We start from the raw sequence: 27,813 nt of genomic DNA, 5'->3' as shown, positions 1-27,813 counted from the left end.
TGGCCCCAAGTTGTGGAGTAGAACAGCCGCCAAACCCACCGGTGTTGGGGGCCGCTTATGTGCAGGGCTGAGTCCGTCCCGGCGGGGTATGTGACAGGGAGAAGGAAAAAAACCCGACCGAAACCCAACACGCCTGGCGCAGCATACTTCTGTAGCTTGGGAAATCATCTCCTCTGACGTCAGATTTTTAATTTCGCTGTTTCCCAGCTAAAGTAAAACGTCCCGGGGAGCAGCAGGGAGGGCTGGTTCGTGGGACTGAACTGGGGGGAGCAGTGAACGGTTCTCCCCAGTCCTGTCAGGGACAGCAGCACCAATTAGGGACCTTTTCTGAGGGGTTTTTTGGTGGTTTTTTTTTTTTTTTTTTTTTTTTTCTGCAACAGTTGCCCTGCTGATCACATTATTTGAGTCATTCAGAAGTTCTGTCGGCTTTGTAGATACAAGGAAGTTATTTAACCCTTTGTCATGAAATGACATCACACTGTTAAGAAATCAGTCTAGAGACTGCATTCCCTGAGCATGAGTTGGTCTCCCTGGTCAAGATCTTCCATGTTGAACCTTATTGGCACCTTAACCCGACCCTACCACGATTTTCCCATAATTTTCCACAGAATTAAGCAAAACTTAAAAGTTTTCCATTATGTTATTTGGGGCTGGATGCCTTGCAAAGCATCACATGGGTTTTGGGCTGGGGTGGGGGGTTGGTGGTTGGGGTTGTTTTGTCTGCCTCAGCTAAAAGAAGAAACAACCTCTGCCCCGAGGACCCCAAGGGCCTCTCTCACGCTGCAGTCACAGGCTGCTGTACAGATGCCAACAGTCAGCCACATTCAGGCAGCTCAGCCATGAGGAAAGAAAGGGTAAGGCCTTGCAGGGGCTGCGCGCTACCTGAGAGCAACCAGCCCAGGGACACCCGCAAGCAGGGTGCTGCGGACTCGCCACAGCCCGGCCTCTCCTCGGTGGAGGCTCTGGGGGATCCGGAGCCACTCCCGCCGAGCCCCGTTTTCGGGCTCCATCTGCAGTACCTTCCGTTGCTATGGAAACCGGTGTAGGCGCAAAGCATGCCGGGCTGAAAGAAACTGCTGCAGTAAAATGCTATGAGAGCGACAGATTCTGGCCAATGAGCGCTCGGGGGGGTGGTGGCGGAGACCAATGGCTAGCGGATAGTACGGAGTGGGTGGGGCTGGAGGCGCTTGGAGGCGACGGCGGCGTGCGCGGGTCGGTTAAACCGACGCGGCAGCAGAGCGAGCTGCGTGTCTGCCTCGTTCCGTGTCCCGCCCGTTTCGTTCCGCGCAGGGCTGGTCCCGCAGCACCCGCTGAATGGTGAGGGGAGCGGCGGGAGGGCTTCGAGCGGCGGGGTGGGGCAGCTCCCGAGAGGGGCCTGGTACCACCCAGGTACCCGGAAGGCTGAGGCAGTGCAGGTGGTGCCCGGGTATCCCGGCAGCTCCTCCATGCCGGGACCCTGCCTCAGCTCCCGCGCCCTTGGGAGCTGTAAGCGGGAGACTCCTCTAGAGCCGCGCTGGGCTCCGAGTCCTTTGCGGGGAGTGTCGGGCTTCGTTCGTCTCTCCTCGGCAGCCAAAGGCTGGAGGGGCTGCGCCCTCTCCTGCCGCCGTCGGGCCGTGCCGGGCTGGAGAGGGGCTGGGAGGGCGGCGGTGCCCGGCGGGGCGCGGCCGCAGAGCAGATGGGTGCTGTGCCCGGGCTTGGAAGGCGCCGTTCCTCCGGCTCTGAGCGCCGGCTGTGCCTGTGCCTGGGACAGTCCCGGCAAGGCCTCTGCCCGGTCGCGGCTGTGGGCAGCGCGTGGGCCCCAAAACCCCGCCGGGAACTGCGATACCCCTGTGACTGGGTGGCTGGGGGTCCTGGCCGGCAGCCGCTCCTGCAGCTTTGAGTTTTCCCTCTTCCTTGCTCAATCCAGACAACCATGAGTGATCGAAAGGCAGTGATCAAGAATGCGGACATGTCAGAGGAGATGCAGCAAGATGCTGTGGAGTGTGCAACTCAGGCCTTAGAGAAGTACAACATCGAGAAGGACATTGCTGCTCACATAAAGAAGGTAAGTGCTTACTTGTAACGTGCTCCTGAAATCCCTATGCACATGAAAAATCAATCAGGGAGAATGCTGCTGGGCAAGTAGCTCTAGAGAAACAAGTTCCAGAGACACTAGATAATCAAGTTGGACTTTTCTGTAGGCTGGTGTCCTTATGTTCCTTTCCCCACCCTTTATGTAGACTTTCCCAGGTCCTTCTGTGTGTTGTTTTTTAGGGGTTTTTTTTTCTTGCAGTATCTTCTACTTCAGCCTTTTGTGTCCCTGTCCTGTTGTCCAGGTGAGCAGAGTAGCAGCTTGCTGTCCCTGTGACTGATGAGCTGGTACAAAACACAGGGGCTCTATTGAGCTCTTGCAGTTTTCCCCTGAGAGAAAGCTTGATTTACATAGTCCTTGGTTTCAGTTTTATTGAAGCTAATCGTAAAGATCTGTTCACAGTTCTTTCCTGCTGAGTCAAAAAATTTCAGGGAAAAGTAGTTCTGTGCAAATCTACTGTAATCACATCTCTGCTCACATAGTGACATAAACAAAAAGCCCCACCCAAACCAACCCACCAAAAATGCTGCTGGCACTGATTGTCTGTTGTTTGCAAGGTCTGTGGTGTCCTTTGTCGGCTTAACAATACTGAACATGGGAATGATCTAGTTTTGATTGTATTTCCTGCTTCATCAACTCAGGAGATTTGACGCTCTTTGATTTCTCTGTGGAAGTCACACATATTTGAGTGGAAGTGCTTAAAAAGGCACTATGCAGGATGATTGCTTCCATGAGAGAGATGTTGGTTTGTTATGCTGACTGTACAGAAAGGCATTCGTTTTTCCAGGTGCAGGAAGTATCTATTGACAGTGAAGAGAGAGTTTAAGCTAATACTTTTCAGCTATTCTTTGTAGCAGCTGCTGGGAATTTGTAGCAGATTTGTTTCAAATCTGTAAAATGGAAATTCTCGGACTTGTTGATAGTACTGGTGTTACAGAGTGGGTAGCAGAGAAGTACCTGTGAGTCCCTTGCAAATGGACAATGAAATATAAAGTATGTACAAAACTTTGTGGGTTATAAAACCAATAGTTTTATAATACCAATGTGGGTATAAAACCAAGTTTTTACTGGAGAGGTATAGTTTCAGATTGTAGGATGAATTATGGGTGGGAAAATATTACCTTGGTTCAGGGAAAGTAGTATTTTACTTCTTGCTGATGAGATGGGAAACTGGGGCTTTTTTTGTGGATTATTTTTGTCTCACCAGCAGGTGAACAATAAAAATGTAGATAAGATGATCCTGGCACTTAGAGCACATCTGCTCTTCCTCTACTTGCTTTGCTCTGAAAGTGAATGCCTGTTTAGAATAGTTCTTGATTTCTACTGATCTTTTTTTTCAGGAGTTTGACAAGAAATACAACCCCACTTGGCACTGCATCGTGGGAAGGAACTTCGGCAGCTACGTGACTCATGAGACCAAGCACTTCATCTACTTCTACCTCGGCCAAGTCGCTATTCTTCTCTTCAAGTCTGGCTAGACCCACGGACTGTTACTGAGACTTGCACCCGGCTACAGGACTGTGTGCTGACTCCTCTGACTAGTTACTGCAGCCTTCCTGAGGACGCAGACCTTGATCTTCGAGGCCAATGGCAGGGATTATGTTATAGCAGATGATGTTACATTGTGGATATAAAAAGGAAAAATACCAAAAAAAGTCTTCCTTGTATTTATTTTTTTCCAGAAGGCTGGTTCTTTGCTAGTAGAGCAGTTTCACCTCAGAGTTTTATAGCCATCTACAGTATTGCCCAGTTACTGCTTGTGCTAAGTAAGTACTGACTGTGTTTAGTTCTTTCTGTCCAAACCCTCTTGTTGTTCTGATTTGGATTTGCATAATTTCCCTGCCCTCACTTTGCTGGATGTACTGCCCCAAAGTGCCAGCTGTCTCTTTTTTTTTTTTTGATGCTGATGCTCTTGGAGAAGGGCTTTGGAAAATAAAGGCCAGGCTCTGCCTCAGCTCGCCCCCAGGTCGTTATTTGTGGCTGCTCTGTGCCGCCCGGGGTGGGTGGGGCGGGTATCTCGGCCCCGGGCCCCGCCACTGGTCCTGTAGGCCTGTGTGTGGCTCCCTCTGTTGCCCTTCGGGACGGAGGGAGATCAGCGGGGCAGGCCCGAACCCATCGAGGTATCCGGCCGGAGGAGGGAGCGAGAAGGAGGTGGAGGCGGGTGGGGCGGCGGGCGGGGCTCGGGGTGGTCTTGGCGGGCCGGGGCCTACAGCTCCCGGCCTGCTCCGCGGCGGCAGAGACCTACGAGTCCCGTCGTGCCCGCGGGTCCGCCCAGGAACGGCTCCATCCGGGTCCTGGTATTGGGCAGCGGCGGCTGCCAGCGCCGTCGTTGGTGCGGCAGCGCGGATCCGTGTTACCCCCGCCACAGGCAGAACCGGCTCCGGGGCGCCTGGCGGCGAAGGGCGGCAGCCGCGACCCGCTTCGGGCGGCCCCGCCCAGAGGGAACGCGATCCCGAAGGCGGTAAGAGGGGAGGAGCGGGCAGGCGCTCGCCCCCGGGGCCGATTAAACGGCTGAGCGCGGTGAGGGGCGCGGGGCGCGTCCTGCGGCCTTGGGCTGGCCCGGTCAGGGGCAGCGGGAGACTGGGGCCTGGCAGCGGGCTCCTGCCTTGCTTCGCCATGGCCGTCGGGTCCGGGCGCTGGAGGGGCTGCGCCCTCTCCCGCCGCCGTCGGGCTGCGCTGGGGAGGGGCTGGGAGGGCGGCGGTGCCCGGTGGGGTTTGACCCCGCTCCCGCGCTGGAGCGGCCGCAGAGCAGATGGGTGCTGTGCCCGGGCTTGGGAGGCGCCGTTCCTCCGGCTCTGAGCGCCGGCTGTGCCTGTGCCTGGGAAAGTCCCGGCAAGGCCTCTGCCCGGCCACGGCTATGGGCAGCACATGGGCCCTGAAACCCTGTGGGGAACGGTGATACTCCTGTGACTGGTTGGCTGGGGGTCCTGGCCGGCACCAGCTTTGAGTTCTTTGTGTTGTTTATTACAGGTAACCGTGGGTGATCATCTGGCTGTGATAAAGGATATGGACATCTTGGAAGAGACGCTGTGGAGTGTGCCATTCTGTCTCTGGAGAGATGCAGAGTTGAGCATGATGTAGCTCACAGAAAGAGGATAAGTGCTTGCTCATAATGTTCTCCTGTTGATGTTTCTAATGTAATTAGGGAAAAAAAACCATAAACACAAATCCAGACTTCCTTATATTTATTTTCTTTCTGTAGCCAGCTCATTTGCTAATAAAAGTATTGTGTCTTTAAAAGTTTTATGGCTATCTACCCTATTTTTCTGGTATCACTTATTGCTATTTCTTATTTCCCAGTGAACGTGGATGACTAGATTTGTTAAAAAGTTTCTTTTCTCAAATCCAAACCATCCAAACAGTGTTGTGACTACTCTCACAAATTGCTCAGTAATTCTAAGAATAATAGACCTAATCAGGGAGCAGACAGGAGAGAAAAGAACTCCTTTTGCTCTCCTAAAATACTATGTGCTAGCTCAGCCCTTCTGCACTCCACCTCTATGTTTCTTGTAAGAAACCCAGCCTCTGCTCTCCCAGTGAACTTGAAGCTCTCACCCCCTGGATGAGATCAACACATTAAAGATCTTTGAATGTTATTTTAAGGATTAATTAAAATGCATTTCGAATCTCTTTTGCCTTGTCTGTGTGGTTTATTTCCCCTGCTTTTGCTTTGAAGGAGAAGTTTAAAATGATCACTTAAACCAGGCGTATTTTAGAGTTATTTGGTTGCCTGCTACAATGCGGTGGGAACACTTGATTCCTTCCACCTTCCCGGGCCGCTGTGTGCCCGCGCTCAAGCCCGGGCACGGACGGTTCCTCCCTGCTAAGAGCGGCCCCGGGCCGGAGCCGGGAGCGAGGGGGCGGGCCGACGGGCGGGGCTCGGGGTGGCCTCGGCGTGCCGGGGCCTACAGCTCCCGGCCTGCTCCGCGGCGGCCGCGGCCTACGAGTCCCGTCGTGCCCGCGGGTCCGTCCGGGAACGGCTCCATCCGGGTCCCGGCCACTTGCTGTGGGCGACTCGTCGCCATTACGGGGCAGCGGCGGCCGAGTCGGGGCCGGGGCGGCGCCGAGGAGTCGGTGGGTGCCTGGGTGGTGCCGACCACTCGGGCGGCAGGCAGCGCCGGGCCCCGCGGGGCTCCGTGAGCACCTTTCCTCCCTCCTCGCCCGGAGCCCCGCAGGCCCGGCCCGGCCTCCCGCGGCCCTCCCCGTTCGAGCGGAGCAGCGAGAAGATGTCGCCATGAAGGAGGCCGAGTCCGCGCTGCGCCGTCCCCGCCGGTCGCCCCCGCGGGCCATGAGCCTGGCCCCCCGCCGGCTCCGCCAGTGCCCGTCGTGCCCCCCCGCTCAGGGCCGCCGCTCGCTCGCCGGGGCGCCCGTTGATGCTGCAGAGCCCGCCCGGCGCGACCCCCGCCTCAGCCTCCGCCATGGACGGTGCGCCCGGCTCCTCGGCCGGCAGCAAAGGGCAGCAGCCGCGATCCGCCTCGGCCGGACCCGCCGCGGGGGAGTCTAAGCCCAAAGGCGGTAAGAGCCGGGCCGGGGGCGGCGGAGCGAGCGGGCGGTGTGGGAGCCAGTTCGAGCCGGGGGTTTCAGGCCCTGAGCGGCGGCCCTTCGGCGGCCTCTGGGTCTCGCTGGTGGGTCTGGAGCGGTGGTAGCTGGAGGGAGGAGCGGGTGAGCGGCGGGGGGGCTGCGGGGCCGATGGCCTTGTGCTGGGGTTCTGAAGTCCAGCTTCCCCCTGACCGGTTTGCCTCTGTGCCGTTGTAATGGGCTGCATCTCTGGTCACCTCTGGGTTTTGCTCGCTTTTTCCATCCTCTTATGGCTCCCCTGTTTGCTGAGCTGGAGTTCCCACTCTCTGTCTCCTTTAAGGATTAACGCTTTATCTCCATTAGCGTTGGAGTAATCAGCTTCACACCAAAGCTCTGGGTGCATATTAAGAACATACATTTGCTGGTGCCCGGTAAGAGAACCCTTAATATTCTGCTCCAGTGCTTTTGTGTCTTGCTTAAGGAAGTCTTGTATTGATGCACAGCATCCCCCTTACCGTCTGTGTTTCAGAACCCCCCCTGGAAGAGCTTGTAGCTTGATACGTATTGTTTGCTTGCCTGGCATTTAAACCAAAGTGTTGGCCAGGAACTGGTTTTGCTGATATAGCAGCTCGTGAGGAGCCATTGTGGTTCCTGTCATCTGTCTTGTCAAGTTAAGATCTAAGCCATGTCCAGTTCTCCAGAACTGTTTGGGAATAGTATGTTCCTGACAACTTTACATATTTTTTTTCCCCTAAAACTTAGAAATGGAGCAGCAGTGATTAAAATTAGTGTTTTCAGTCCCGGAAGTACATGTAAGAGTGTCAACAGCTTGCTACAACCCCCTCTCTGTACTAATATCCTTCCTCCTCCGTGGTTTGTTTCAACTCTGTTACCTCAGGTCTCTGAGAGGCAGCAGTGTGTTCCGGAGGGTTAACAAAGTGAGTGACTGGAAGGTGGTGACTCCTTTTTGGACCTCCAAAACACACCCTGGTGCCAGCTAACCAAGTATTACCTGCTCTTCTTCTGTGTTAACTGGTCTCCCACAGGAGGGGCTGAAGTGTGTGACATGAGAGGCGGCTCACCCATGGCTGTGATGCAACTCTGGGATTTTAGTGAAATTTTAACTTCAAACACGTGGAAGTCTTTATAGGAGGAATTTTTTAGGCAGCCATTTCTAGAAGAACTCCTAATTGATTTGCAAAGTTTTGATTTGCATCAGCTGCAGGATTTGCTGTGAGGGTCTTATTATCTCTAGCTGCTGCTGTCACAGAATCACAGAATGCTTTGGGTTGGCAGGAACCTCAAAGATTACCTAATTCTAACTCCCTGCCGTGGGCAGGAACACCCTCACTAGCCCAGGCTGCCCAAAGCTCTATCCAACCTGGCCTTGAACTCCTCCAGGGATGGGGCTTCCACACCCTCTCTGGACAACCTGTGCCAGGGCCTTCTCACCCTCATAGGAAAGAATTGCTTCCTGATGTCTAATCTAACCCTGCCCTCTTTCAGCTTGAAATCATCACCCCTTGTCCTACCCCTGCACTCCTTGGTGAACAGTCCCTCTCCTGCTTTTCTGTAGGACTCCTTTTAAGTATTGTTAGGCTGTCATTAGGTCTCCCTGAGCCTTCTCTTCTCCAGGCTGAACCTGCCCAACTCCTATTTTTCAGTCTGTAATGAAGGGACTAATGGAAACAGGGGGTATCACATGCAAGGTATGCAGTGAAAGCTTTGGAACTGAATTTTTGGCTTCTAATGGGATAACAGAGTGTGTAAAGGTCTCTGCATGTGTTGAGAGGCAGTGTGAAAGGCTGGCACACACACATGGTTTTCCTGTTGTGGAGAACGGGTTTCTGTTCTCTCTTGCCAGGAGATACTCAGCAGAGGATTGTTCACAGAGTATAAACATCCCGCAGTGAGGAATTAAGATGGCCTGTCCTGTGGCTGCTATGCCTTCACGTAGAATAAAATGTATCTGTAGTGTGTAAGGGAATAAAAGGTGTGTCCTTCCAGCCCAAAATAGAAGTGTTAAGTGATTTTTGTGGAATGCCGCCTTTTACGGGCTTGAAACTGTTGCCACTAGTAGCAGAGGCCCAGTGCAAAGGGAAACCCTGACCTACCATACTCTTCTACTCCCATACACTAGACTAACTTTTAATTTAAAAAAAAACACCTCACAATTTTTCTGAAGACATCTTTTTTTAATAAAGCAGATGACAATTTTGGTTTGACATGATTCTGCTTCTAAGAGGCTCGTTTCTTAACCGCAGTGGAAGGCAAAGTGGGGATGTGGAGTGAGTTGCTGCCTTTACAGTGCATCCGAGGGGCCTGGAAGAAATGAGAATCTCTTTTGGTAGGAGTAGTTGTATGTTGGGGAATAGCTTAGCTGGAGGGTAGTGAAAGCTAAAAGGAGAAGGTTCTTTTGGTTCTGACCAAGGCAACCAGCCCCAGTGTGTGGAACAGTGGCCGTGGTCTGGTACCTGTTGCAGGGAAGGCACCAGCATGTCACCACACAGGATTTTTTAGGAATGGTATAGTTGCATGTGCCTGATGTGGTCAACCCAATTTTTCTCTTATTTCAGGAAAGGTGTAGGATGTCTTCTGAAAATCTGGCCTCTCCCTTGATATGAAAAGTATTCTTCTGGACCACAGGCCTTCCCCAGAACGTAGATCTCTTAGTTACATACATGACTCTTGTACTGATGGTCGCTGGATTTAAGGTCAGTCAGTGCTTTCCAGGGTTACCTGCTGAGGTCAGCTCCAGCTGAGGGAATGAAGAAGTGGACACTTGTGAAACCTTGTCATACCTTCTCCTTCTGTTTCTCTTGCAGCACAGCTTGAAATGAGCTAGATAGAATACTGCAGGTTCCTGTATTTCTGGAAGTTGTACACCAGCTATTTTTCAAACTTGCCCTTAGAAACTAAATTAAACTCAAGTTTCCAACAGGAAAGTTTCTTTTGGTTATGTTAGTGCATTGACAGGAGTCACATTCCTTTAGAGTGGAATAAAGTAACTAAGGGGAAATAGGCTCGTTGGCTTTCCCCACACTCCTCCAGACCTGATGGACAGCATTAGTTCCTATAAACGTTCCTGGGCTGCCCTGTTAGTGCAGTGTGAGCATGCTTAGCTGGGATGCCTGACTGCTCAATCACCTCTTGCTCGCTGGGGTGTTTGCCTTAGCAGCAGCAATAGCTGCAGTGTGTTTTCATGAAATCACCCTGCAGCTTGTGTGTGATCCATCACCCAAAGCCCTTATGCAATATCGTTGGCTTCAGCAGGGCTCAGCTGAGGAGGCCAGAGATTGAAGGGAACTGCAGTCCTCACCCCAGTAGCAAACCAGTACTGCAGGTCTGGAGCTGAAGCAGTCACCTAGAGCTGCTTTCAGCCTGGTGAACTTGATGATCTCTCTCTGGGTCTTTGGAGATAGAAGTTCTCTAACAGAACATGGGACAAACTACAGGTGTCAGGGCTCTCTCCAGAAGGCAAGAACTTATAAAGTTATATGAACAGTGTTTTTATAAGTCTGTGCTCTCTTGGAGTGTGGATGGGCAGGTATGTTTATTATAGGTTAGATCTTGTGAGAACAGCAGAAGGACTAACTGAGGACCTGAGTGAAGAGCAAGTACCTCACTGTCACTGTTGCTCATTTCTGATTTGTGAAAAAAGGAAGAATAAACCCCTCCCAAATCCCAACCTTCTCTACTTAAACCTTCTACTTTTCTCCCCCACCTGAGTACAGATAGCCCTGCCCTGCTCCACTCTTCATAGGAATGCAGAGAGTAATGATAAGAGAGCTCCCTTACGTGTGGCATGCTTGAAAAGTTGGAAGGAACAGCATTGCTTGGATTTGGGATGGGGGGAAAGTGTTCCAGTTTACAAATACATGCTCCAAACCCTTGGCAGTCTGATGACTGATTTCATTGCTACTTTGATGGACCAGAATCCTCATGACAGTAATTATTCTGGGAGAGGAAACTTGCAATCAGTAAAATCAGGCTTGAAGCATTGTTAGACTTTCATGTAAGGTCATTCCTAAAAACAGCCCAGGTGGACAGGGCTTTCCTTTGAAGTACGAGGGTGACTCCAGGGGCTCTAGAAGTTGGTCTGAAAGGACCTGTAGTTTGACAGGAATGTGTATAAACCAGCTGACTGATGAATTTGATGGTGACTAACTCGATTAAATTCTTCCATCAGCTGCAGGTAGAAGCTGTTCCCTGTTCCTGAGCCTTGTGAAGACCCACTTTACACTGAACTTACACTTCTGAGTTGTTTCTTTTCCCCGGTTGATGATTGCAGAGAAGCTGCAAGGTTGCTGTAGACAGAGTGGACATGTGCCTCTCTGGGGAGCTCACTGGAATTGCAGATTTAAGAGGGTGGTTGACCTCTAAAGTGACAACTTGAGCAGTTGTCCAAACTTCTTCAAAAGTACTTAATTTTTGTCCGGAGACTCAGTGGTGTTGCATATAACCTCTTGCCTACAAAAAAATCCCCAAAAAGGTCTATCTAAATAATCCTTCAGCCAGACCTGGTCACACCCTCAGAGCTTGGCAGCTACTGGTGTGTTTTTTTCCCTGATAACACTCAACTCATGTCTGTTAAGACTGATGTGTGTTAGAGCACCGCAAGCTGTGCAGCCGTGTGTTTGGATTACACGGCTGTGGTGCTGGTGGAGTTGGTTTAACTCTGAATTAAAGGATCAGCCTTTGGACAAGCAGAGTAAGCGACTGGTCTTGGTGATGAAGGTCTGCAAAATGGCTCTGTGGCATTGTGTGACAGCAGTAATAGTGCCCTTTTACTTCTGGAGTGGGAGTTGCAGGCAAAGACTGAAGTCTGCAGACCACCACAAAACCCAGTCAAGCTGCTTTTATTAATTATTCTTAAGAAACTGGACCCTCAGTAGTGTCTAACAACATACAGATTTCTCTTTTTTGTGGGGTGTGGGTGGGAGAGAAAACAAAAAATAACACGAAGAGTGAGACTTTGTGTGAATGATCCAGTTCCAGCTGCTTTAAATACTTGGGTAAGGTTGAGGTGGTGCTGGGGGAGAACTGCTGGCACTGGGAAGGTAAACTGCCCTTGGGAGTAACGCCATCCTGAATCACTGCAGCCTGTTTGCCTACTACCTACAATTTGTGTTAAGGGGTGGGGAGGGCTACCATGTGAGGAAAAGGAAACTAGGAGGCTCTTATAAAATGGAGTGCAAGGTGTTGCTGTTTGTGTAATGCTGATTGCGTGCCCAGGGTGACTTTGGTGTGGATAGGCGCCTTGCTGCGCCTCTAGTTCTGCTTCCAAGCTTGTTGACATTCCTCCTCTACAAATAAAACTTGGGGCTCTTGAGTTGACAGGTCTGCTGCGGCCTCAAGGCAGCTTGGATCTTAAGATATTTAGGAATACCTCAATAGTACTGATTTTCTATCCTGCAGAAGCAGCTGTTCAGACACAGGAGGCCCCTCTCTAGAACCAGACTGATTTTTCTGCCCTTGTCAGCTTTATTCCTGCAGTATTTTGCTTTGTGCTTCACCACTGTGTCCTGTGTTTGGGTCAGCGGTGCTTTGGCATGATTTTGGGCAAACAGTCCTTGCTGTGTAGGTCGGTGGACTTAGTACCTAGATTTTAGTTGCCTGCCCTGCGAGGCCAAAGCATTGGGTTTGTGATTCACAATTGATTAGCATTTGTTGGTTTTGTGGAGATTAAAATAAAGGGTATTTTTAAACAGAATTAGGTTTGTTGGGGTCTTTTAAGTGTCGGTGGCAGAACAGAATGAATGAAAACAAGGAAGGTGGGTCTTGCAAAGTGGGAAGTCTCTAGAGAAATGCTGGCAGCAGTGTACTTGTATAAGGGAACAATATATGGTAAATTGTGTGTTCAGAAAAGGGAATGAAAAAATAAAATAGTTGTCAGGTTTTGTAGCGGGGCTTGAAGTTGTTGTTGGTCACTTAACGTACCAGGCAACATGTTAGTGTCTGGTGGCAGCAGTTCCAAGCCTGGGCAAAGAAAACTCAGCCATTCTAAAAAAGGTAAAGCACAGCAATACGACCTTCTTTTATCCTCTTTGACCAGTTCTTTGGGCAGTGACAGGAACGAAGCAGTTTGGGTTGCTGGAGGGTTTGAAGTCCTGATGAGCAGTTGCCTTTTAACCGGGATCCAGGGGCTGAAGTGACCACAGGGATGTCCTGTGTGACGCTGTTCGGGACGTGTTGCGCACGGAGAGCTCTGAGCCTGCTGGTCTGATTCTTGTGTTTGGCTTCTTTTTTCTTCCTTTCAGATGGAAAGAATGCGAGTGGCTCCAAACAGCGTTACAACCGCAAAAGAGAAACTTCCTACTCAAAAAATGAGAACTTTTCCAGCCAGTCCCGTCGCTCCAATTCACAGAAAAGCAAAGCTTTTAACAAGATGCCCCCTCAAAGAGGAGGTAGCGGCGGAAGTGGCAAACTTTTTAGCTCTTTTAATGGTGGAAGACGAGATGAGGTGAGAATTGTAATGCCCTGTCTCCAAGGCCTTCTTTCTTGGGACGAGAGGATCACTCGGACCTGCCTAGACAGGTCTTCTGTGTTCAGCTCCTGGGCTGGGAAGGGAAAGAGCGGTAAGAGGTGCTAACATCGTTGAGATGCCAGAGTCTGCAGAGTGAGCAGAACAACTTTGCAACAAGAGAAGAGGAGTGCTCTCTGCTCTGAGAGACTTGCAATAAAAAATACCATCTGAGGAATGGTTACCTAGACAGGCCATGTACCTGTCCTGTGAAGCAGAGGTCCTTCATCAAAGTAGGAGACAATTTCTAGGTTTTAAGCCTGAGGTGATTGTGTCTGACCACTTCAGTGTGCAAATTTATGTGTGGTACAGGTATTGAGAAGGTAATTGCATTAGCCTTGGTGACACTGAGATGGAGTAAAATGGCACTGAGACTTTCATGCTCACATGGGTCTAAATGCTGTAGATTATTGGTGGGGGTTTGTTGGCACAGAGGGCTCTGATTTATTTATTTTTTTTCTTAGTGAATGAGCAATACTGCTCATCTAAATCGCTGACTTTAGAAACTCACTTGCTGTCTCTATTGAATTCTCAATTCTTTGCTTCATTATATGCAGTCTAACCAAAACAAGTACATCCCCTGCAAATAGCAATCAGAGTTGTGTTTCTGTCTGTCTAAAAGAATGTCAGGATTTGTGCAACTCTCTTCTGTTATTAACCTTGACTACTAGGTTTTGCCAGCCTTCACTTATCTTTACGTGGGTTATTTTCGTGCTCTCCTCCTCCTGATCAGTGTGGGTAAGACCACTCAGTTCTAACTTTCAGGTTCTCATGCACTTCTAACGCTGCACTGCTTGATTTGCAGAACTGGAATGGGAGAAGGTGAGTGAGTGGATGCTGTGTATTTTGTATGTAAGCCCTGGTGGGACCTGGGTATTGACTTGTACTGATGCTTTTGTAGTAAATTTTAGCAAGTTCTAACAAATGCTGTTGTCTCTTAGGTAGCAGAGGCTCAGCGGGCAGAGTTCAGCCCTGCCCAGTTCTCTGGTCCCAAGAAGATTAATCTGAACCACTTACTGAACTTCACTTTTGAACCCCGTGGCCAAGCAGGCCATTTTGATGGGAATGGACACGGCAACTGGGGAAAAAGGAACAAGTGGGGACATAAGCCTTTCAACAAGGAGCTCTTCCTACAGGCCAAGTGAGTGGGAGACCAGCAGGGCTTGTAGACCTCTACAGAGACGCTGAGCTGTAAGGAGTGATCAGCCAGGGAAATGTGTTTGACCTTGACTACTTGTGTTGACTTTACCAGGGTGAACTTGCCTCTCTGTAGTGTTTTTAGTGGTAAGGACTATAATTGAAAGGGATAAAAATACATCAAGTTTCATTTTTTACCCATTTACAAGATACCCGATGGAACCAGTCCTTTAGATACAAACCAGTCAGTCTTCTGCTCAAATTTTCGGGCATTGCTTGTGGAGTATGACACTCCATTTGGGAAGACCTATGTAGTTCCCTTATGGAAGATAGTAGTTTGGGTTTTTTTTCCCAGAAGCAGTATGTTGGGTGGTGGGGGTGGCAGTTGATCTGAATTTCTAAGTCCCAAAAGCAATTACGAATGAGTCTCAGTTCTTAAACTGCTGATTATTTCACAGGCCCCTTGGTATGTAGTATAACCTGAGTGATGATCAGGATAGTAATCCCGCAGGAGAATTGCATTTTACTGGAAATAATGGTCAATTTCACCAGAATTTGTAATGTGTTCAGGATGTCCTGTATCTCATTGTGTTAAAGATGATAAAAAGTATTTTTGGCATTGATGCTTCCAGTTTTTTGCTATCATTCTGTGGCTTATTGCAGTGAAATCTATTTGCAGGAACCCCACTAGTTCTGGTTTTTGTGAGTATATTTTTTTCCACTTGTGGATTCCCTGTTTTTAGCAGGAGCTGGCTGTATGTTACATGTTAACTCTACTGGGCTGGTTCTGTAGTTAGTATGTGAGGTTGTGTCTAACTGAAATTAGACATACCTTTGTGCTGGAAATCTGGGTGTGAATTGAATTCTTTTGGGTTCTGTTGGTAGAAGTTACTGTGTCCAGCAGTTTTCTGCTGGATGAAGAAGCAGCTCAGAGAGTCCTATAGGATAGTTCTCAAAGAATTTTTAGAAACAACTGAGTGGATCATCTGTCTCTTTGCCTTTCCCCAGCTGCCAGTTTGTTGTCTCTGAAGAACAGGACTACACAGTGCACTTTGCTGATCCAGATACGTTGGTCAACTGGGACTTTGTGGAGCAAGTGGTCAGTTGTGATGGGCTAGATTTAATTTATTTGTTAAATGATTATTAAGAAGCTTAACCTGTCTTTATCTGGCTCTTTATCTCTGTGATATTATGTAAAACTCAGCTGTGTTTTTGCGTTGAGCCCTCTTCTGTCACTCCCACAATACTGGGAAAGATCTGTCATGGAATATATTATGAAATACTTTCATGACAGGAAAAGAGAAGTGCTAAAATCTATTAGGAAAATTAGCAGTTTCTTCTTGCTTTCGCAGATGGGAGCTCATCAAAAATAGTATCTGACATTCTGTAGACAGAGTCCTTGTGATCGAGATATTAACAGAAAACTTGGGCATGAGTCCATGGAAGAGGACTAGAGTGTAGAATTTTGAAGAATTACTTTGTGCATAGGTGGCCCATCGTGCCTAGCAACAAAATGGAAAACCTCTTGAGCACTGTGGTCAGAACTTTGGGTTGCTTCAAGTAGAAACTTCTTATCAGCCAGAACTAGTCTTGCTGTGTGGTGTAGCTGGAGAGGAGATGGGTTTTATTGTTACCTGATGCTACAAGAGAGCTGAAAAGTGTAGGTGCTTGTTTGACAGTTATATCTCTGCAACACTGAGATGCTAACGAAGTGTCTGACTAAACCAGCATCTTCATGGAAATGGGTAAGATCAGTCTTGCAGTTAAACAGGGCTGTGCAAGTCTGCTTGTGTAAGTGAGGTGACAGAGTTCACTTCCTGTCTTCTCTGGAGTGGTGGAGATGCTGTTAACTCTTAGAGATGATGGGGTAAACGTGAGATGAGTCACTTCAATGTCATTAGAGTAGAAATACCAGATAGGTGGCTTTGAAGATTATTCCATGTGCAGTCTGAAGGTGTGACTGAGTTCTTAGTGTAGTAAATTTCTTGGTAAATAGGGAGAACCTAAAGAGCCGGAAGGTGAGCACGTTAGAGTAGATCTTACAGGTGGCATATTCTGTAGCCCAGGAACTGATTTCCAAGCCTAAAACTTGCACTGTTTTTCTCATGTGCCATTTCAGCGAATCTGTAGCCATGAAGTGCCCTCCTGCCCAATATGTCTGTACCCACCAACTGCAGCAAAGATCACCCGCTGCGGGCACATCTTTTGCTGGGCATGTATCCTTCACTATCTCTCCTTGAGTGAAAAGACCTGGAGTAAATGTCCGATTTGTTACAGCTCTGTTCACAAGAAGGATCTGAAGAGGTGAGACTCGGTTTTTATTAAATGATGTATCATTTTGACACATGATTTTATCCTGCTGTGACTTCCCCCTTACATTGCAGTGTTGTTGCTATGGCAACACGTCAATATGCAATCGGTGATACTATTACGATGCAACTTATGAGAAGAGAGAAAGGTGTTCTGGTAGCACTGCCCAAATCTCAGTGGATGAATGTGGTGCAGCCTGTTTATGTCAGAGGTGAGTGTACCTGCCTACTGGTTGTTGACATCCCGTTTCGGTAACTAGGACTTGTGTGGAGAGGATTTGTCATGGCAATGCCATGCTGTCACCTTAAAATAAACCAGACCGTGAAAGATGGGGTTTAGCAGCTGAAAACCTTTAATGACCACGTATTAATAATGAGCTTCCTACCTACATTTTGGTTTTTGGAAGGCTTTAACTTGTGCTGTTTCCCTTCAAACTAACACGCTGCAGACTCTTGCCTTCTCAATCGTTGTTGTTAATTGGATATGTGTTCTGTATCATACAGTCATTGGTGTGTCTCTTGCTGCTTGTGTTGGCTCTTCAGTGTCCTTAACTTTTTTTTCTCCTTTCTCCTCATTATATGGCTTAGCAAAAATAACTGTCTCCTGTCTCTGTGCTTAAACTATTTCAAGGATGTAATCTTCAACAAGGTTTTCATCATATTCACTTACCAGCTAAAATCTGTGAATGATATGGGAAAATAATCAAAATTACTGCAAACCTATTCCCAACATCTGCTGCCTGGCTTCTTCAGTTTTCTCCAGTCAAGTAATGTGACTAACACATCATCATCCTAGCTGTTAGTAGCACAAAAAAAAATTGTGACTAAAGAAATAATCTTACTGAAGATTACTGTTCTGTGGGCTGGCTTGGCTCACTTCATTTTGCAGTCACAGTCGTGAAAGGCTGCATGCAGTTAATCATAGAATCACAGAATCCCAGGGGTTGGAAGGGACCTTGAGAGCTCATCAGGTCCAACCCCCCTGCCAAAGCAGCTCCCCAGCTCATATTGCACAGGGCAGCGTCCAGACGGGGCTGGAATCTCTCCAGAGATGGAGACTCCACACCCCCTGGGCAGCCTGTCCCAGGGCTCCCTCACCCTCACTGGGGAAAAGTTCTTCCCCATGTTGGAGCAGAACTCCCTATGCTCCAACTTGCAGCCATTGCCCCTTGTCCTGTCCCCACAGACACTGAAAAGGGTCTGGTCAATTCCCCCTGCATCCCATACTTAAGATATTTATAAACATGAATAAGGTCCCCCCTTAGTCTTCTTTTATCCAGGCTGAACAGTTCCAGCTCACTCAGCCTTTCCTCACAGGGGAGATGCTCCAGGCCCTTAATCATCTTTGTAGCCTTTCTCTGGCCTCTCTCCAGGAGATCCCTGTCCTTTTTATACCAGGGAGCCCAGAACTGGACACAACACTCCAGGTGGGGCCTGACCAGGGCAGAGTAGAGGGGGAGGATCACTTCCTTTGACCTGCTGGCCACACTCCTCCTCATGCACCCCAGGATCCCATTGGCTCTCTTGGATCCCATTGGCTCTCTTAAGCTCTGGAAAAAGTCAACTCTCCTCACATGTGCTGGGTAGGCAGCAGGCAGGGCATGTGCTTACATGTTTCTTGGTGTTTGAAAGTAAAGGGCTTTAAATCCTTTCATAAAACAAACCAGAAATTGGGATTGGAGATTGTTCTAAACCCAAGAAATTTGACTTTAACTGTTTCTGTGGACAAGGTTGAACCCCTGGGGAGAGTGAATATAGGGACTGCACTAGTGTGTGACGCTGTGGTTGCTGTGAAGTTTCTAGTGAAGATAAACTCTCTAGTAACAGACACAACTACCTTTTGCTAAAATTGCAGTTCTGTAGCTTACTATTTCAGCTGTGCCTCTTGGAAACACCTTATAGTAGTGTTTTGTGGGAGATTTTAATACATACAGGCTTATGAGCTAGTTAGAGCCAAACCAGTGGTTGCTTTTGCAGAACTTCCAGTTGCATTAGGTTTGAGCATGTAGAGAAGAGGAAGCAGCTGCAGACTGCATTGTTTCAGGAAGTTTTGACCACCCAAGGCATCTTGAAGGTGATGCTTCCACAGCATAGAAGTTTAGACTTGAATTATTTATTTATTTTTTAATATGTAGCAACTGAGCAGTGAAGTGGCAGGTTGAAAGTTGCAGATAAACTGCTGGGTGGGATAGGTGTGTGTAGCAGAGCAGGTATGTGGCACCAGGTTGTGTCATCGATGATATAATGGTAATATGCAGAGTCTGTGTGAAGCTCTTGCTAAGTATTGTCTGCCCTGGACTGAATTAACTCACAAAATGGAGCAGTAACAAGACTTAAGGATAAATAGCAGTCTAAACTGGTGTGTCTACATGTGGGTATTAATGATTTGGTGCTCCTCCTGTTCAGATGACCAGCACAGTCAGTATTCAAAGCTGCTTCTGGCATCCAGGGAGCAGGTCTTGCAGCTGGTGATTCTGGAGGAGAAAGCGGCATTACTGAAACAGTATGAGGAAGAAAAACACACCCCAGAAGCTTGCTTTATTGAGGCAGCCATCCAGGAACTGAAGGTGAGAACCTCTTAGGAGGCTTTCAGTGACCTTATTTTGAACAGTATGCTGAGCACAGAGCATCTGTGTTCTGCCTCATAAGTAATTGTGTGTGATTGTTCTGGTCTTCATGATACGTTCGTACTAGCAAGGTGGTGATAGTGGCTGCTGGAATAGCATTATAAATCTTGGAAGAGACTACAGCCTTTGGACCCTTTGTGAAGTGTGATGTTCAGGATAAGAGTGCTTTTTTCTGAATGGGATCCATTCCATAAATGCTAATGCTTTCCAAGGAAGGTGTGTTTCCCTTTCAGGCCCAACAATTTCTGGGATAACTTTTGTCAGGCAGACACGAGCAAATGTGTAGAATATTCCTGTTCAAAGCCCTTAGGCATCCTGCAATGGCTGTGCTTCCCACTTACAAACCAAGACCTCTCTTCAAGGTTCACTCTGTTTATATGCATTATAGTTCTGTGCAAACCTGAAGTGTAGGAGAAAGCTAAAAATAACTGCAGTGAGAGTCTCCTGGCTTAAATAGGAAATTGAAATTTGTTTTCTTTGGTTGACTTGTAGGAGCGAGAATCAGCACTTTCTGCTGATCAGGATAAAAACAACAGCATTGCTGGAATCAGTGCAGCTGTGGAAGAATTGGTCCTAGAAGGCTCCAAGGTTGTGGAGCCTGCAGTTTCCCAAGAGAAAAAGGTGAGTGAGGACTCTGCTCTGGCAGATCTTGTTAGTAGTTAATTCTGTCACTTTCTCTGGCACCAGTTCACCAGTGTATTTTTGCAGAGATTATAATCTTTTGAAGAAGGTGTTGTGGTACTAACAATATGCTCTCCACTGTCATAGTGTGGTGTGGAATATCTCTCTGCATTTGATGAGGAGCTTGTGGAGCCATCCTCTGAGCTGGCAAGTTCCTTTTCCCCTCCTGTGGAAGCAGAAGAGGCAGTACTGGATGAGGAGGAAGTAACCGAGGTGGATGCCGTAGGGGAAACTGATACGAACACTACAGAAGAACCAAATCCAGCTGAAACAAGCTACCAGGAATCTAAAGATACAATTAGCAGTGGACATCTTAACAACTCTCCTTTTTACTATTTCTATCAAGGTCAGTGCAGTGAAATCTGGGGGGCAGATCCTTTGGGATCTTCTTAAGGAAGATTGTCACTTCATTAGATGGAGCAAACCCCTGTGCAATGACACTCCCTCAGAAACTCAGAACAGAGCTTTTATTTCATTACTGGAGATTGCACTGAGGTGGGGAGAAGGGTGCTGAAAATTAACAGGCAAAAAACAAGTGATGGTATCTTCTCTTACAGCGGAGGATGGACAGTGTATGTATCTTCACCCTGTGAATGTTCGATGTCTTGTTCGTGAATATGGCAGCTTGGAGAAGAGTCCAGAGAAGATAACTGCAGCTGTAGTGGAGATAACTGGCTACTCAATGACAGAGGTAGTTATTTTGCCGTTGACTAAGGGCCTTTGTTTTAGCAGATTGATCATTGTGGCTGACAGATGACTTGTTTCTCTTCAGTAATAAGCAGTAATGATGAATGAGTAGGTATGCTAATCTGAGGAGGGTGTCGGTGTGAGACACAGGACCTTAAATTGCTTTTGGTAGATAGGCTGTCATCTATTTTTTTTCCTAGAAGGTAGGAAGCTATAGGAGTAAGAGAATTGCAAGCTTAAGAATGGTTTGTTGTTAAAACTGTGTTAAATTGTTTTCTCATATAAGACAGTAGCTTGAACTAGACAGATTATCAACTTTCTCACCCTGAATAAGTGTTCTGCCCATCTTGAAAAGGTTTTTTCTGAGCATCAAGGGTAGAGGTGGAATGTTATGAAAGCAGAGGATGGAAAGAAACTTCAGTGTTTGAGGTGGAGGGAATGAAAGTGCTTAAGAGGGGATGGGGTCTTGAGTTCCTTGGGTAAGGACAGCTGTAAGAACTGGCATGTGCAGTAACAACTACACATAATTCCTCATTCCATCTTTGAGAAAGGATGTGCTTGGGTAAGAATGGATGCAGAGGCAGGAAATAATTGTCTTTCAGATTTTTGGCTCTACATGGAAAAATACCAAACTCAGCTTATATCCATCTAGCAAAGTGGTGATTGTCAGTCTAAACAATTCTAAACATAAAAGACAGTTATGGTCCAGTGCAGAAATAAATGCATTGCAGGACTAGTTTTGTTGAACTTACTTTCAGCAGTGTGAATGAGAAGGGAGGGGTAGCAAAAAAATTGGTAACTGAGCTGGAATATCTGCATCCAAAACTGGTATCATGTAGCTGGTGGAGGTTTTATAAAATCATAGAAGAGAATCATAGAATCTTCTGAGTTGAAAGGGACCCATAAGGATCATCAGGTTCAACTCCCATGTCCACACAGGGCCAGCCAAGTCAGAGCATGGAACTGAGGGCATCATCCAGATGCTTCTTGAGCCCAGTCAAGCTCAGGGCTGTGCCCACATCCCTGAGAAGCCTGTTCCAGTGCCTGACCAACCTCTCACTAAAGAACCTCTTTCTAATATGCAGTCTAAACCTCCCCTGTCTCAGCTTCATACTGATTTCAGAGCATTTGGTTCTGGCCCAGGCCATCCTTCACCTGTTTGTAGTTTATAATGTGATTACTGTGTCTCTGCTCCTACTTGTTTTCCATTTGATTTGGTGAAGGGTGGGTGTTCTGTTCTCTATAAACTGTTCCTCACTGTCAGCCTCTAGACCAAGTTGTGATGATGCATTTGCCTTTTTTTTTTGTATCAGGATATAAGACAGCGTCATCGTTACCTCTGTCACTTGCCCCTCACCTGCGAGTTCAGCATTTGTGAACTGGCTCTGAAGCCACCCATCATCTCTAAGGAGACTTTGGAGTTGTTTGCAGGTTGGTACTGCCTTTCTAATAGGCTCTGCTGTGTGTCAGCGAAGGGGAAGTTGTTCTTACCCATAATGGCAGAACAAAGATCATACACAGTAGCTGTACTCTCCTTGCACCAGCTGTCTGATGACTGCCCCTGCTACAGAACAACCCCAGCTCCCTGTTCTATAGGCAACAGGTATCCAAAGAAGAAAAAAGCCTGACTGCTTGGAAGAGCTTATGCTGTTTGTAAGCTACTAATGTGTTCTAACTGAATACATTGCTCTCAAAGCTGAATAAAACATTGCTGAAGTGTTGTGTGGGGTTTCTGACACCCAGTGTTGTCATTGCTCCTAGATGACCTGGAAAAGAGGAAACGTTTACGGCAGAAGAAAGCTCGTGATGAACGACGCCGTGAGCGCAGAATTGAGATGGAAGAGAACAAGAAACAGGGCAAATGTAAGTTGTGATTGATGGATTTCCAGTCATCTTTAGTTGTTGAGCTCATTTCTTGAGCTGTAGAGTGAATTGAAGGCCTTCAGCTTGTAGTGTGTACACTGAACGAGATTGCAGGGTATTGGAAGAACATTTGTAGAGTGAAAAATGTAAGGGTTTTTTAGTCAGGATGTTAGATGTGATGCAATTCCTGCATACTTGCACATTATGGGAGAGAGGGCATTCAAGGGCACAGCTGTCTCCATGGTGTATACAACTCTCAGGATTCCTAATTTCTGTTTTTATAGCAATAACAGTATAGAGTGAAAAGTGAAGAGGGGGAAGAATGTGTCTAGGAACCAGCAGCAGGGCTGTACTGGTCTCTAAAATAGAGGGTGGAAAGAAAATTGAGTTGACACCTCCTAGAGTCCTGAAACAACTTGCATATTGACAGTCTTCCCCCACATTGTGTAGTGCTTTAATTTAAAAACTTTTTCTAGATCCAGAGGTCCATATTGCTTTAGAGAATCTGCAGCAGTTCCCTGCTTTTACCTCTTGTCCCAGAGAAACTACCAGCATTGATCAGCAGAGCTTATGTCTGTCTCCTCTTGGCAGAAGCCCTGTGTTTCAGACAGGTGAGCATCTGTAAAACATGTTGCATCTAGCTGTCAATCATTCTTTTGGTATAAACTGCTCAAGGCATCACACCAAACTTTCTGAATACTAACCAAAGACTGCTTCTTCCCTGGGTTGCCTGAGAGATTGTACACAAGAAGCCGACATGGCTACAAAACATTCTGGTCCTTTGCTTTTTACTGCCTCTATTTCAGTGATAACAAGACACCTGCCCTGTAGTTGCCTCATCTTTTAAATCTTTGTTGAGGCAGAAGAAAAGAAAGGAGGAGAAAACCAACCCCAAACCAGAAGAAAAATGTGTATGCCAGGAATGTCCTGCTGGCATTTTTTTCTTTCTACCCTCTCCATCTTCCTCCCACCATGTTACACTACAGTAGAATGTAGCTGATGAGGACTCACCTAGGTGGTTGTCCAGTGATGCTTTACCAGATGTTTTATCTTGCAGTTCATAAAAAAATACTAAATAGAAACTATTCTTAGAAGTTTTCTCAAAACCCCCTTCACAACACCCCAAATAAGTAAACAAAAAACCCCAACCAACCAACCTCCCCCCCGAACTTAAATCTCCCTTAAATTAAAAGATTGAGGAAATTTGAGGGGTCTCACTCTGTAACAGGTGGAACTGTTGAGATAAAAATGGTTAATTGCATAAGATAATAGAAGTTTATTTCTGTTTCATCCTGATAAGCAGCACGAGGGCCTTTGCCAAATGTAGCTGGCTTTAATTATCTGCTGGTTTCTCTGTAGAATCTATTCCAACTCCACTGTTACCTGCTGCCAGCCAGGTCAGCCCCTTGCTCTGTGGGAGTTTAGAAGAAGAGTCTCCCTTCCCCTCCTTTGCCCAGGTAAGCCATGTAGCAGAGTAAATCATGTCAGAATTACTCATGTGTCTTAGTTGGGGGTTAGTCTGAGAACACAGTTGCCTCCTCCACAAAAACGATGTGTGATTAAATCTTACAGAGTAGGGTCTGAGTACCTGAAGGGGTCCCTCAATTTTCCTGCCACTTAGGCAATACACAGGCTTGTTGTAGTATGTGGGATTTAATCATATTGTCCAACTTTTCTTGGTAGATGTTGAGAGTTGGAAAGGCAAAACCAGAAACATGGCCCAAGCCTGCTCCAAAGGCAAGAGGTAAGCAATTTGCTATTGCTGCTTCAGGTTCTTTAATGTGCATCTAACCTGAGAGAACTTGTGACTTCACAAGGAATGTCTGGAGCCTGGAGGGGCATTTGCACTGCAGAAGTGATTTGGTTTGGGATTTTTTGGGTACAGTCTTCTGCCTCTCAAGGCCCTTTCCTCCTTTCAGATGAGAACACTCTGGCACTCCCTGTGCCTGTGGATAGCGATGGCGAAAGTGACAGCTCTGACCGCATACCTGTGCCCAGCTTCCAGAATTCCTTCAGCCAAGCTATTGAGGCTGCTCTCCTGAAACTGGACAAACCGTCCACAGCTGATCACTTAGCAGGTAAAAGATGGGGGAGAAGGTGTGAAAAACTTTGGAAGTGAAAAGGCTTAAGTATTTCCCCTCCATCCTCTGGCAGAAGTGAGAGCAGCGATTCTGGGGACCAAGAATTGGCTGCAAAACAGTTTTGAAAATTGTCGGGTTGTGGTTTCTGAACAGCTTGACTAGGGCTGCTGTTAGCTTAAAGCAGCTCTCATAGTGGGAGCTGAGATCTCCAGCTAGCAGAGAGTCCTGTTAGGACAAAGATGGCTTTTGACAGTCGTTTGCCATGTCTCCACTGGAATTTAATTTAAGCTTTGTATTATGGAAGTACAGGTTATGCACTTCTAAACTCAAAATACCTGAGCTGCTGAACCTCCACGTAAGTTTGACCAAAGCATCAAGGTAACAGCCAGCTGAAATTTCAAATTAGAGAGTCGGAAACAGAGATGAAGTTAAACATCTAAGCCTGGTGCTGCCTGGTAAAACACGTTTATAATGCCCAGTTCTGATGTGTAGCTTTGGCTTCTGTTTGGAGGCTGCACTGAATGATGGAGACTTGGATGGGAGGGCCTGGGACATTCAGTGGAATTGAGTGCCAGCTCCAGCTGTTTTGGACATGGATGAAGGTGATAGCTGTCTGAAAGGCAAATGGCAGCATGTTTGCAGTCCCAGGATCTGCTGTTGCAACAGCGACTTCAGAATCAGATAGGGATGTCTGTAGGGGTGGTTTAGGTGTGATGGAGCCTGCCTTAGTTTGCCTGCAGTACTTGGCCTTTTATTATTATTTTTTTTAAATTTTGTTAAAAATTAAACACTCTGGTTCTCAGTAAGTTGATAGGAAGTGTCACAGACCTGTAGAAATCCTTTAGGCTAGGGAAGACCATTTATCATTTCTGTGTGATGTTCCTGTTCCATGAGAAGAATGACAGTATCATTTTAATTCTTCACAGAGGAAAAGGGAGGCAAGAAAAGAAAGAAACAGAAGCAGAAGCTATTGTTCAGCACCTCTGTTGTTCACACAAAGTGATTCTGCTATTCAAGAGAAGCTTCCTCTCCTGGTTTTCTTTTCATTTTGCTTTGTTTTGCTGCTATAGTTTTAAGTATTTAAATTTGAACAGACTAAACTTGTGTTTCCAGGGCTTCGGGGGGGGGGGGGGTCAGGAGGAAACCACAGCAGTGTATGTTGAAATCAGATCATTTTACTCCAACTGCTTCATCAGTTTATACTGAAACAAAGTTTTGGAAGAAACAATCCCAAGACAAATCAGCCGAGGCTTCTAGTCTGTGCCAAGTAGGTTCTTGTCATCTAATAAGCAGTATGAGAGTCTTCACAGCTCTGTGGTGCTGCCAGAATACTGCAAGGTTACCTAATGGAGGAGGCAGAGAGCCCCTATTTCTCTAGAAATATTCATGGGCAGAAGTCCATCTGACTCTGACAGTAGTGCTGTTTCAGTAAGGCTGTCAAACTGCTCTCTGGAGAAATTGGTTTCCACTGCACTGGCAAAAGAGCTTCCTGGCTTTAGAGTGTTAGCTGCTTTTTTCTAAAGAGCAAGAATTCCTCCTGTTCTCCTGGCTTGGAAAGATGTAAAGTTGAGGTGGAGTGCAAAGCAGAAATTGGCTACTTGGTTTTGAAGTGACTCTTGGTGTGTACTGGCACCAGGGGTAGGAGGAACCTCCTGGCTTTTCTCAGTTGTTCAATTTTGTTTTCATGTGGGTGAGTGAGGCTGCTAATTTTTTTTTTTTCTTCTTTTTTGCCAACCATGGGCTCCACATTCTTTGTAACCTGGTCATCTAGAATAAACACTCCACCCTAGGGCTCTTTAACTACCTGAACTACGCTTTGACATTGCTCTTGAATTGAGGAACAACTGATAGCTGGAGTCTGTAGCCCCAGGGAGAGACTGGAGTCTTTTGTAGTGGGATAAGGGCCTGTATCTGCTTGGTTCTGGGATGTAAGTTGATCTGCATTAAGCACCTCAGGCTGGTACTTCTGGACCCCTCCCTGCTTCTTTCTTTGGGTGGTCACATTCTGCACTGCTTGTAGTTTGGTTTGAGCTGATGAGTTAAGTGGTGTGGATTTTGTTGAATAAAATGAACTGTAGGTGTAATGTACCAGTCAAGGCCAACAGTTGCAATAAAAATCATATGCATATACAGCTGCAATAAATCATATGCATATATGCACTCAGAGTACTGCACACTTCCCCTCAGCCCCACGGGGAGCACGATGCCCCTTGGTTGCACCAACTGAAATCCTCCTTTGCTGCCAACAGATTCTGTGCCAGGGAGCTGGCACTATCTTGCCCTTACTTTCAGCCTCATGGTCTGCCTGCACTGGCACAGGCTTGAAATCAAAGTTGAAGCATCCTCTCCCTGTGACACTGGACTGAGCAAGGAAGCCATGTGGCTCCTCCAGTCAGGTGTACTGATGCCACCAGTAACATCTCTGGTTGTTTAATAAGTTTAGGTTGATATATTGGTGTTTGCTTGCAGAGCTCTTGGCTCCATGTTATCCAGGTACTTCCTTGAGGCACTTTGGTGTGTGTGCAAGGAGAGCTGGCACCAAAAAGAATACTTGCAAAGCTGCAAGCCAGAAAGAAGGGGAAGAGTGGGGAGGCTTAGAATACTGAACTGCTCCAGGAGGACAGAGGAAACACTTGCAAAAGATTCTTTGCAAACAGCTTGACTTCACGCTTGGTCACAATTAACTGTGTTTGGTGGAAAGGTGGTACAGCTTGTCAAGAGAGGGCAAAGAATTGAAGGCAAGATGCCTGGAAGCGGGTACACATCTTGCTGTTAATGCTTCACATAAACACTGGGAAATTATTGGTGAGGGCAGAAAAAGCTACTGAGCAAGAAATGAGTTTGAGTACACAGTTAAACTGTGCTCACAGTACTATTGTTTCCTATTTGTAGCCATTTAAAGCCATGTGACAGGAGTAACTAGCAGTGCCTAACCAGTATCTGTTGTGTTCTATTACCTCTGTGCATTTATAGTCAACTTTTCTTTGCATTGGCAAGAGAGACAGAATAGCTGGAGCTGCTGTAACTCCACATCTCACAGGCACTAGAACAAGGGAAGCGATGCGGGCAAGGAACTGCCCCTTCTGCAGGGGCAGGCTCTTCTGGACAGCATCTTCAGGTTGTATCTCATTTTCCTATGGATTTGAGAGAGAATACCAGCAATGCTATTTTCCTGTAACTGATTGGTGTAAACTTAATAAATATCTAAGCAGTGCTTGTAGCTATGAATTTTATAATGGGTTGGATGGGGTTGAGCCTTCCAGCTCTACCTTGCATCCCCTGTAATCTCTGCTCCTGAGTGTGCAGCTGGTGCTTT

The 27,813-nt window shown here is 47.2% G+C and overlaps 2 protein-coding genes across 2 annotated transcripts; both read left to right on the top strand.

The window, feature by feature from the left end:
* The first annotated feature begins 1,179 nt into the window (after positions 1 to 1,179).
* On the top strand, positions 1,180 to 4,028 carry LOC311198368 (dynein light chain 1, cytoplasmic-like). Its single transcript, XM_084272298.1, has 3 exons — positions 1,180 to 1,317; positions 1,907 to 2,044; positions 3,412 to 4,028. Exons 1-3 carry the CDS (start codon positions 1,315 to 1,317, stop codon positions 3,547 to 3,549), a joined length of 279 nt encoding a protein of 92 aa, XP_084128424.1. The 5' UTR covers positions 1,180 to 1,314; the 3' UTR covers positions 3,550 to 4,028.
* Positions 4,029 to 6,142: 2,114 nt separating this feature from the next.
* On the top strand, positions 6,143 to 27,711 carry RNF10 (ring finger protein 10). The gene is made up of 17 exons (XM_084272193.1): positions 6,143 to 6,586; positions 12,850 to 13,052; positions 14,054 to 14,253; positions 15,258 to 15,348; positions 16,369 to 16,553; positions 16,634 to 16,770; positions 18,965 to 19,125; positions 19,678 to 19,806; positions 19,954 to 20,212; positions 20,424 to 20,557; positions 21,867 to 21,984; positions 22,315 to 22,416; positions 22,893 to 23,027; positions 23,776 to 23,873; positions 24,100 to 24,160; positions 24,336 to 24,494; positions 25,424 to 27,711. The coding sequence occupies exons 1-17, from the start codon at positions 6,445 to 6,447 to the stop codon at positions 25,498 to 25,500; spliced, it is 2,391 nt and encodes a 796-aa protein (XP_084128319.1). The 5' UTR covers positions 6,143 to 6,444; the 3' UTR covers positions 25,501 to 27,711.
* The last annotated feature ends 102 nt before the right edge of the window (positions 27,712 to 27,813 follow it).

The sequence above is a fragment of the Gallinula chloropus genome, assembly GCF_964237585.1.
Source record: "Gallinula chloropus genome assembly, chromosome: 17".
In the NCBI taxonomy this organism is placed as follows: Eukaryota; Metazoa; Chordata; class Aves; order Gruiformes; family Rallidae; genus Gallinula; species Gallinula chloropus.
This window is presented reverse-complemented; position numbering and strand designations above follow the sequence as displayed.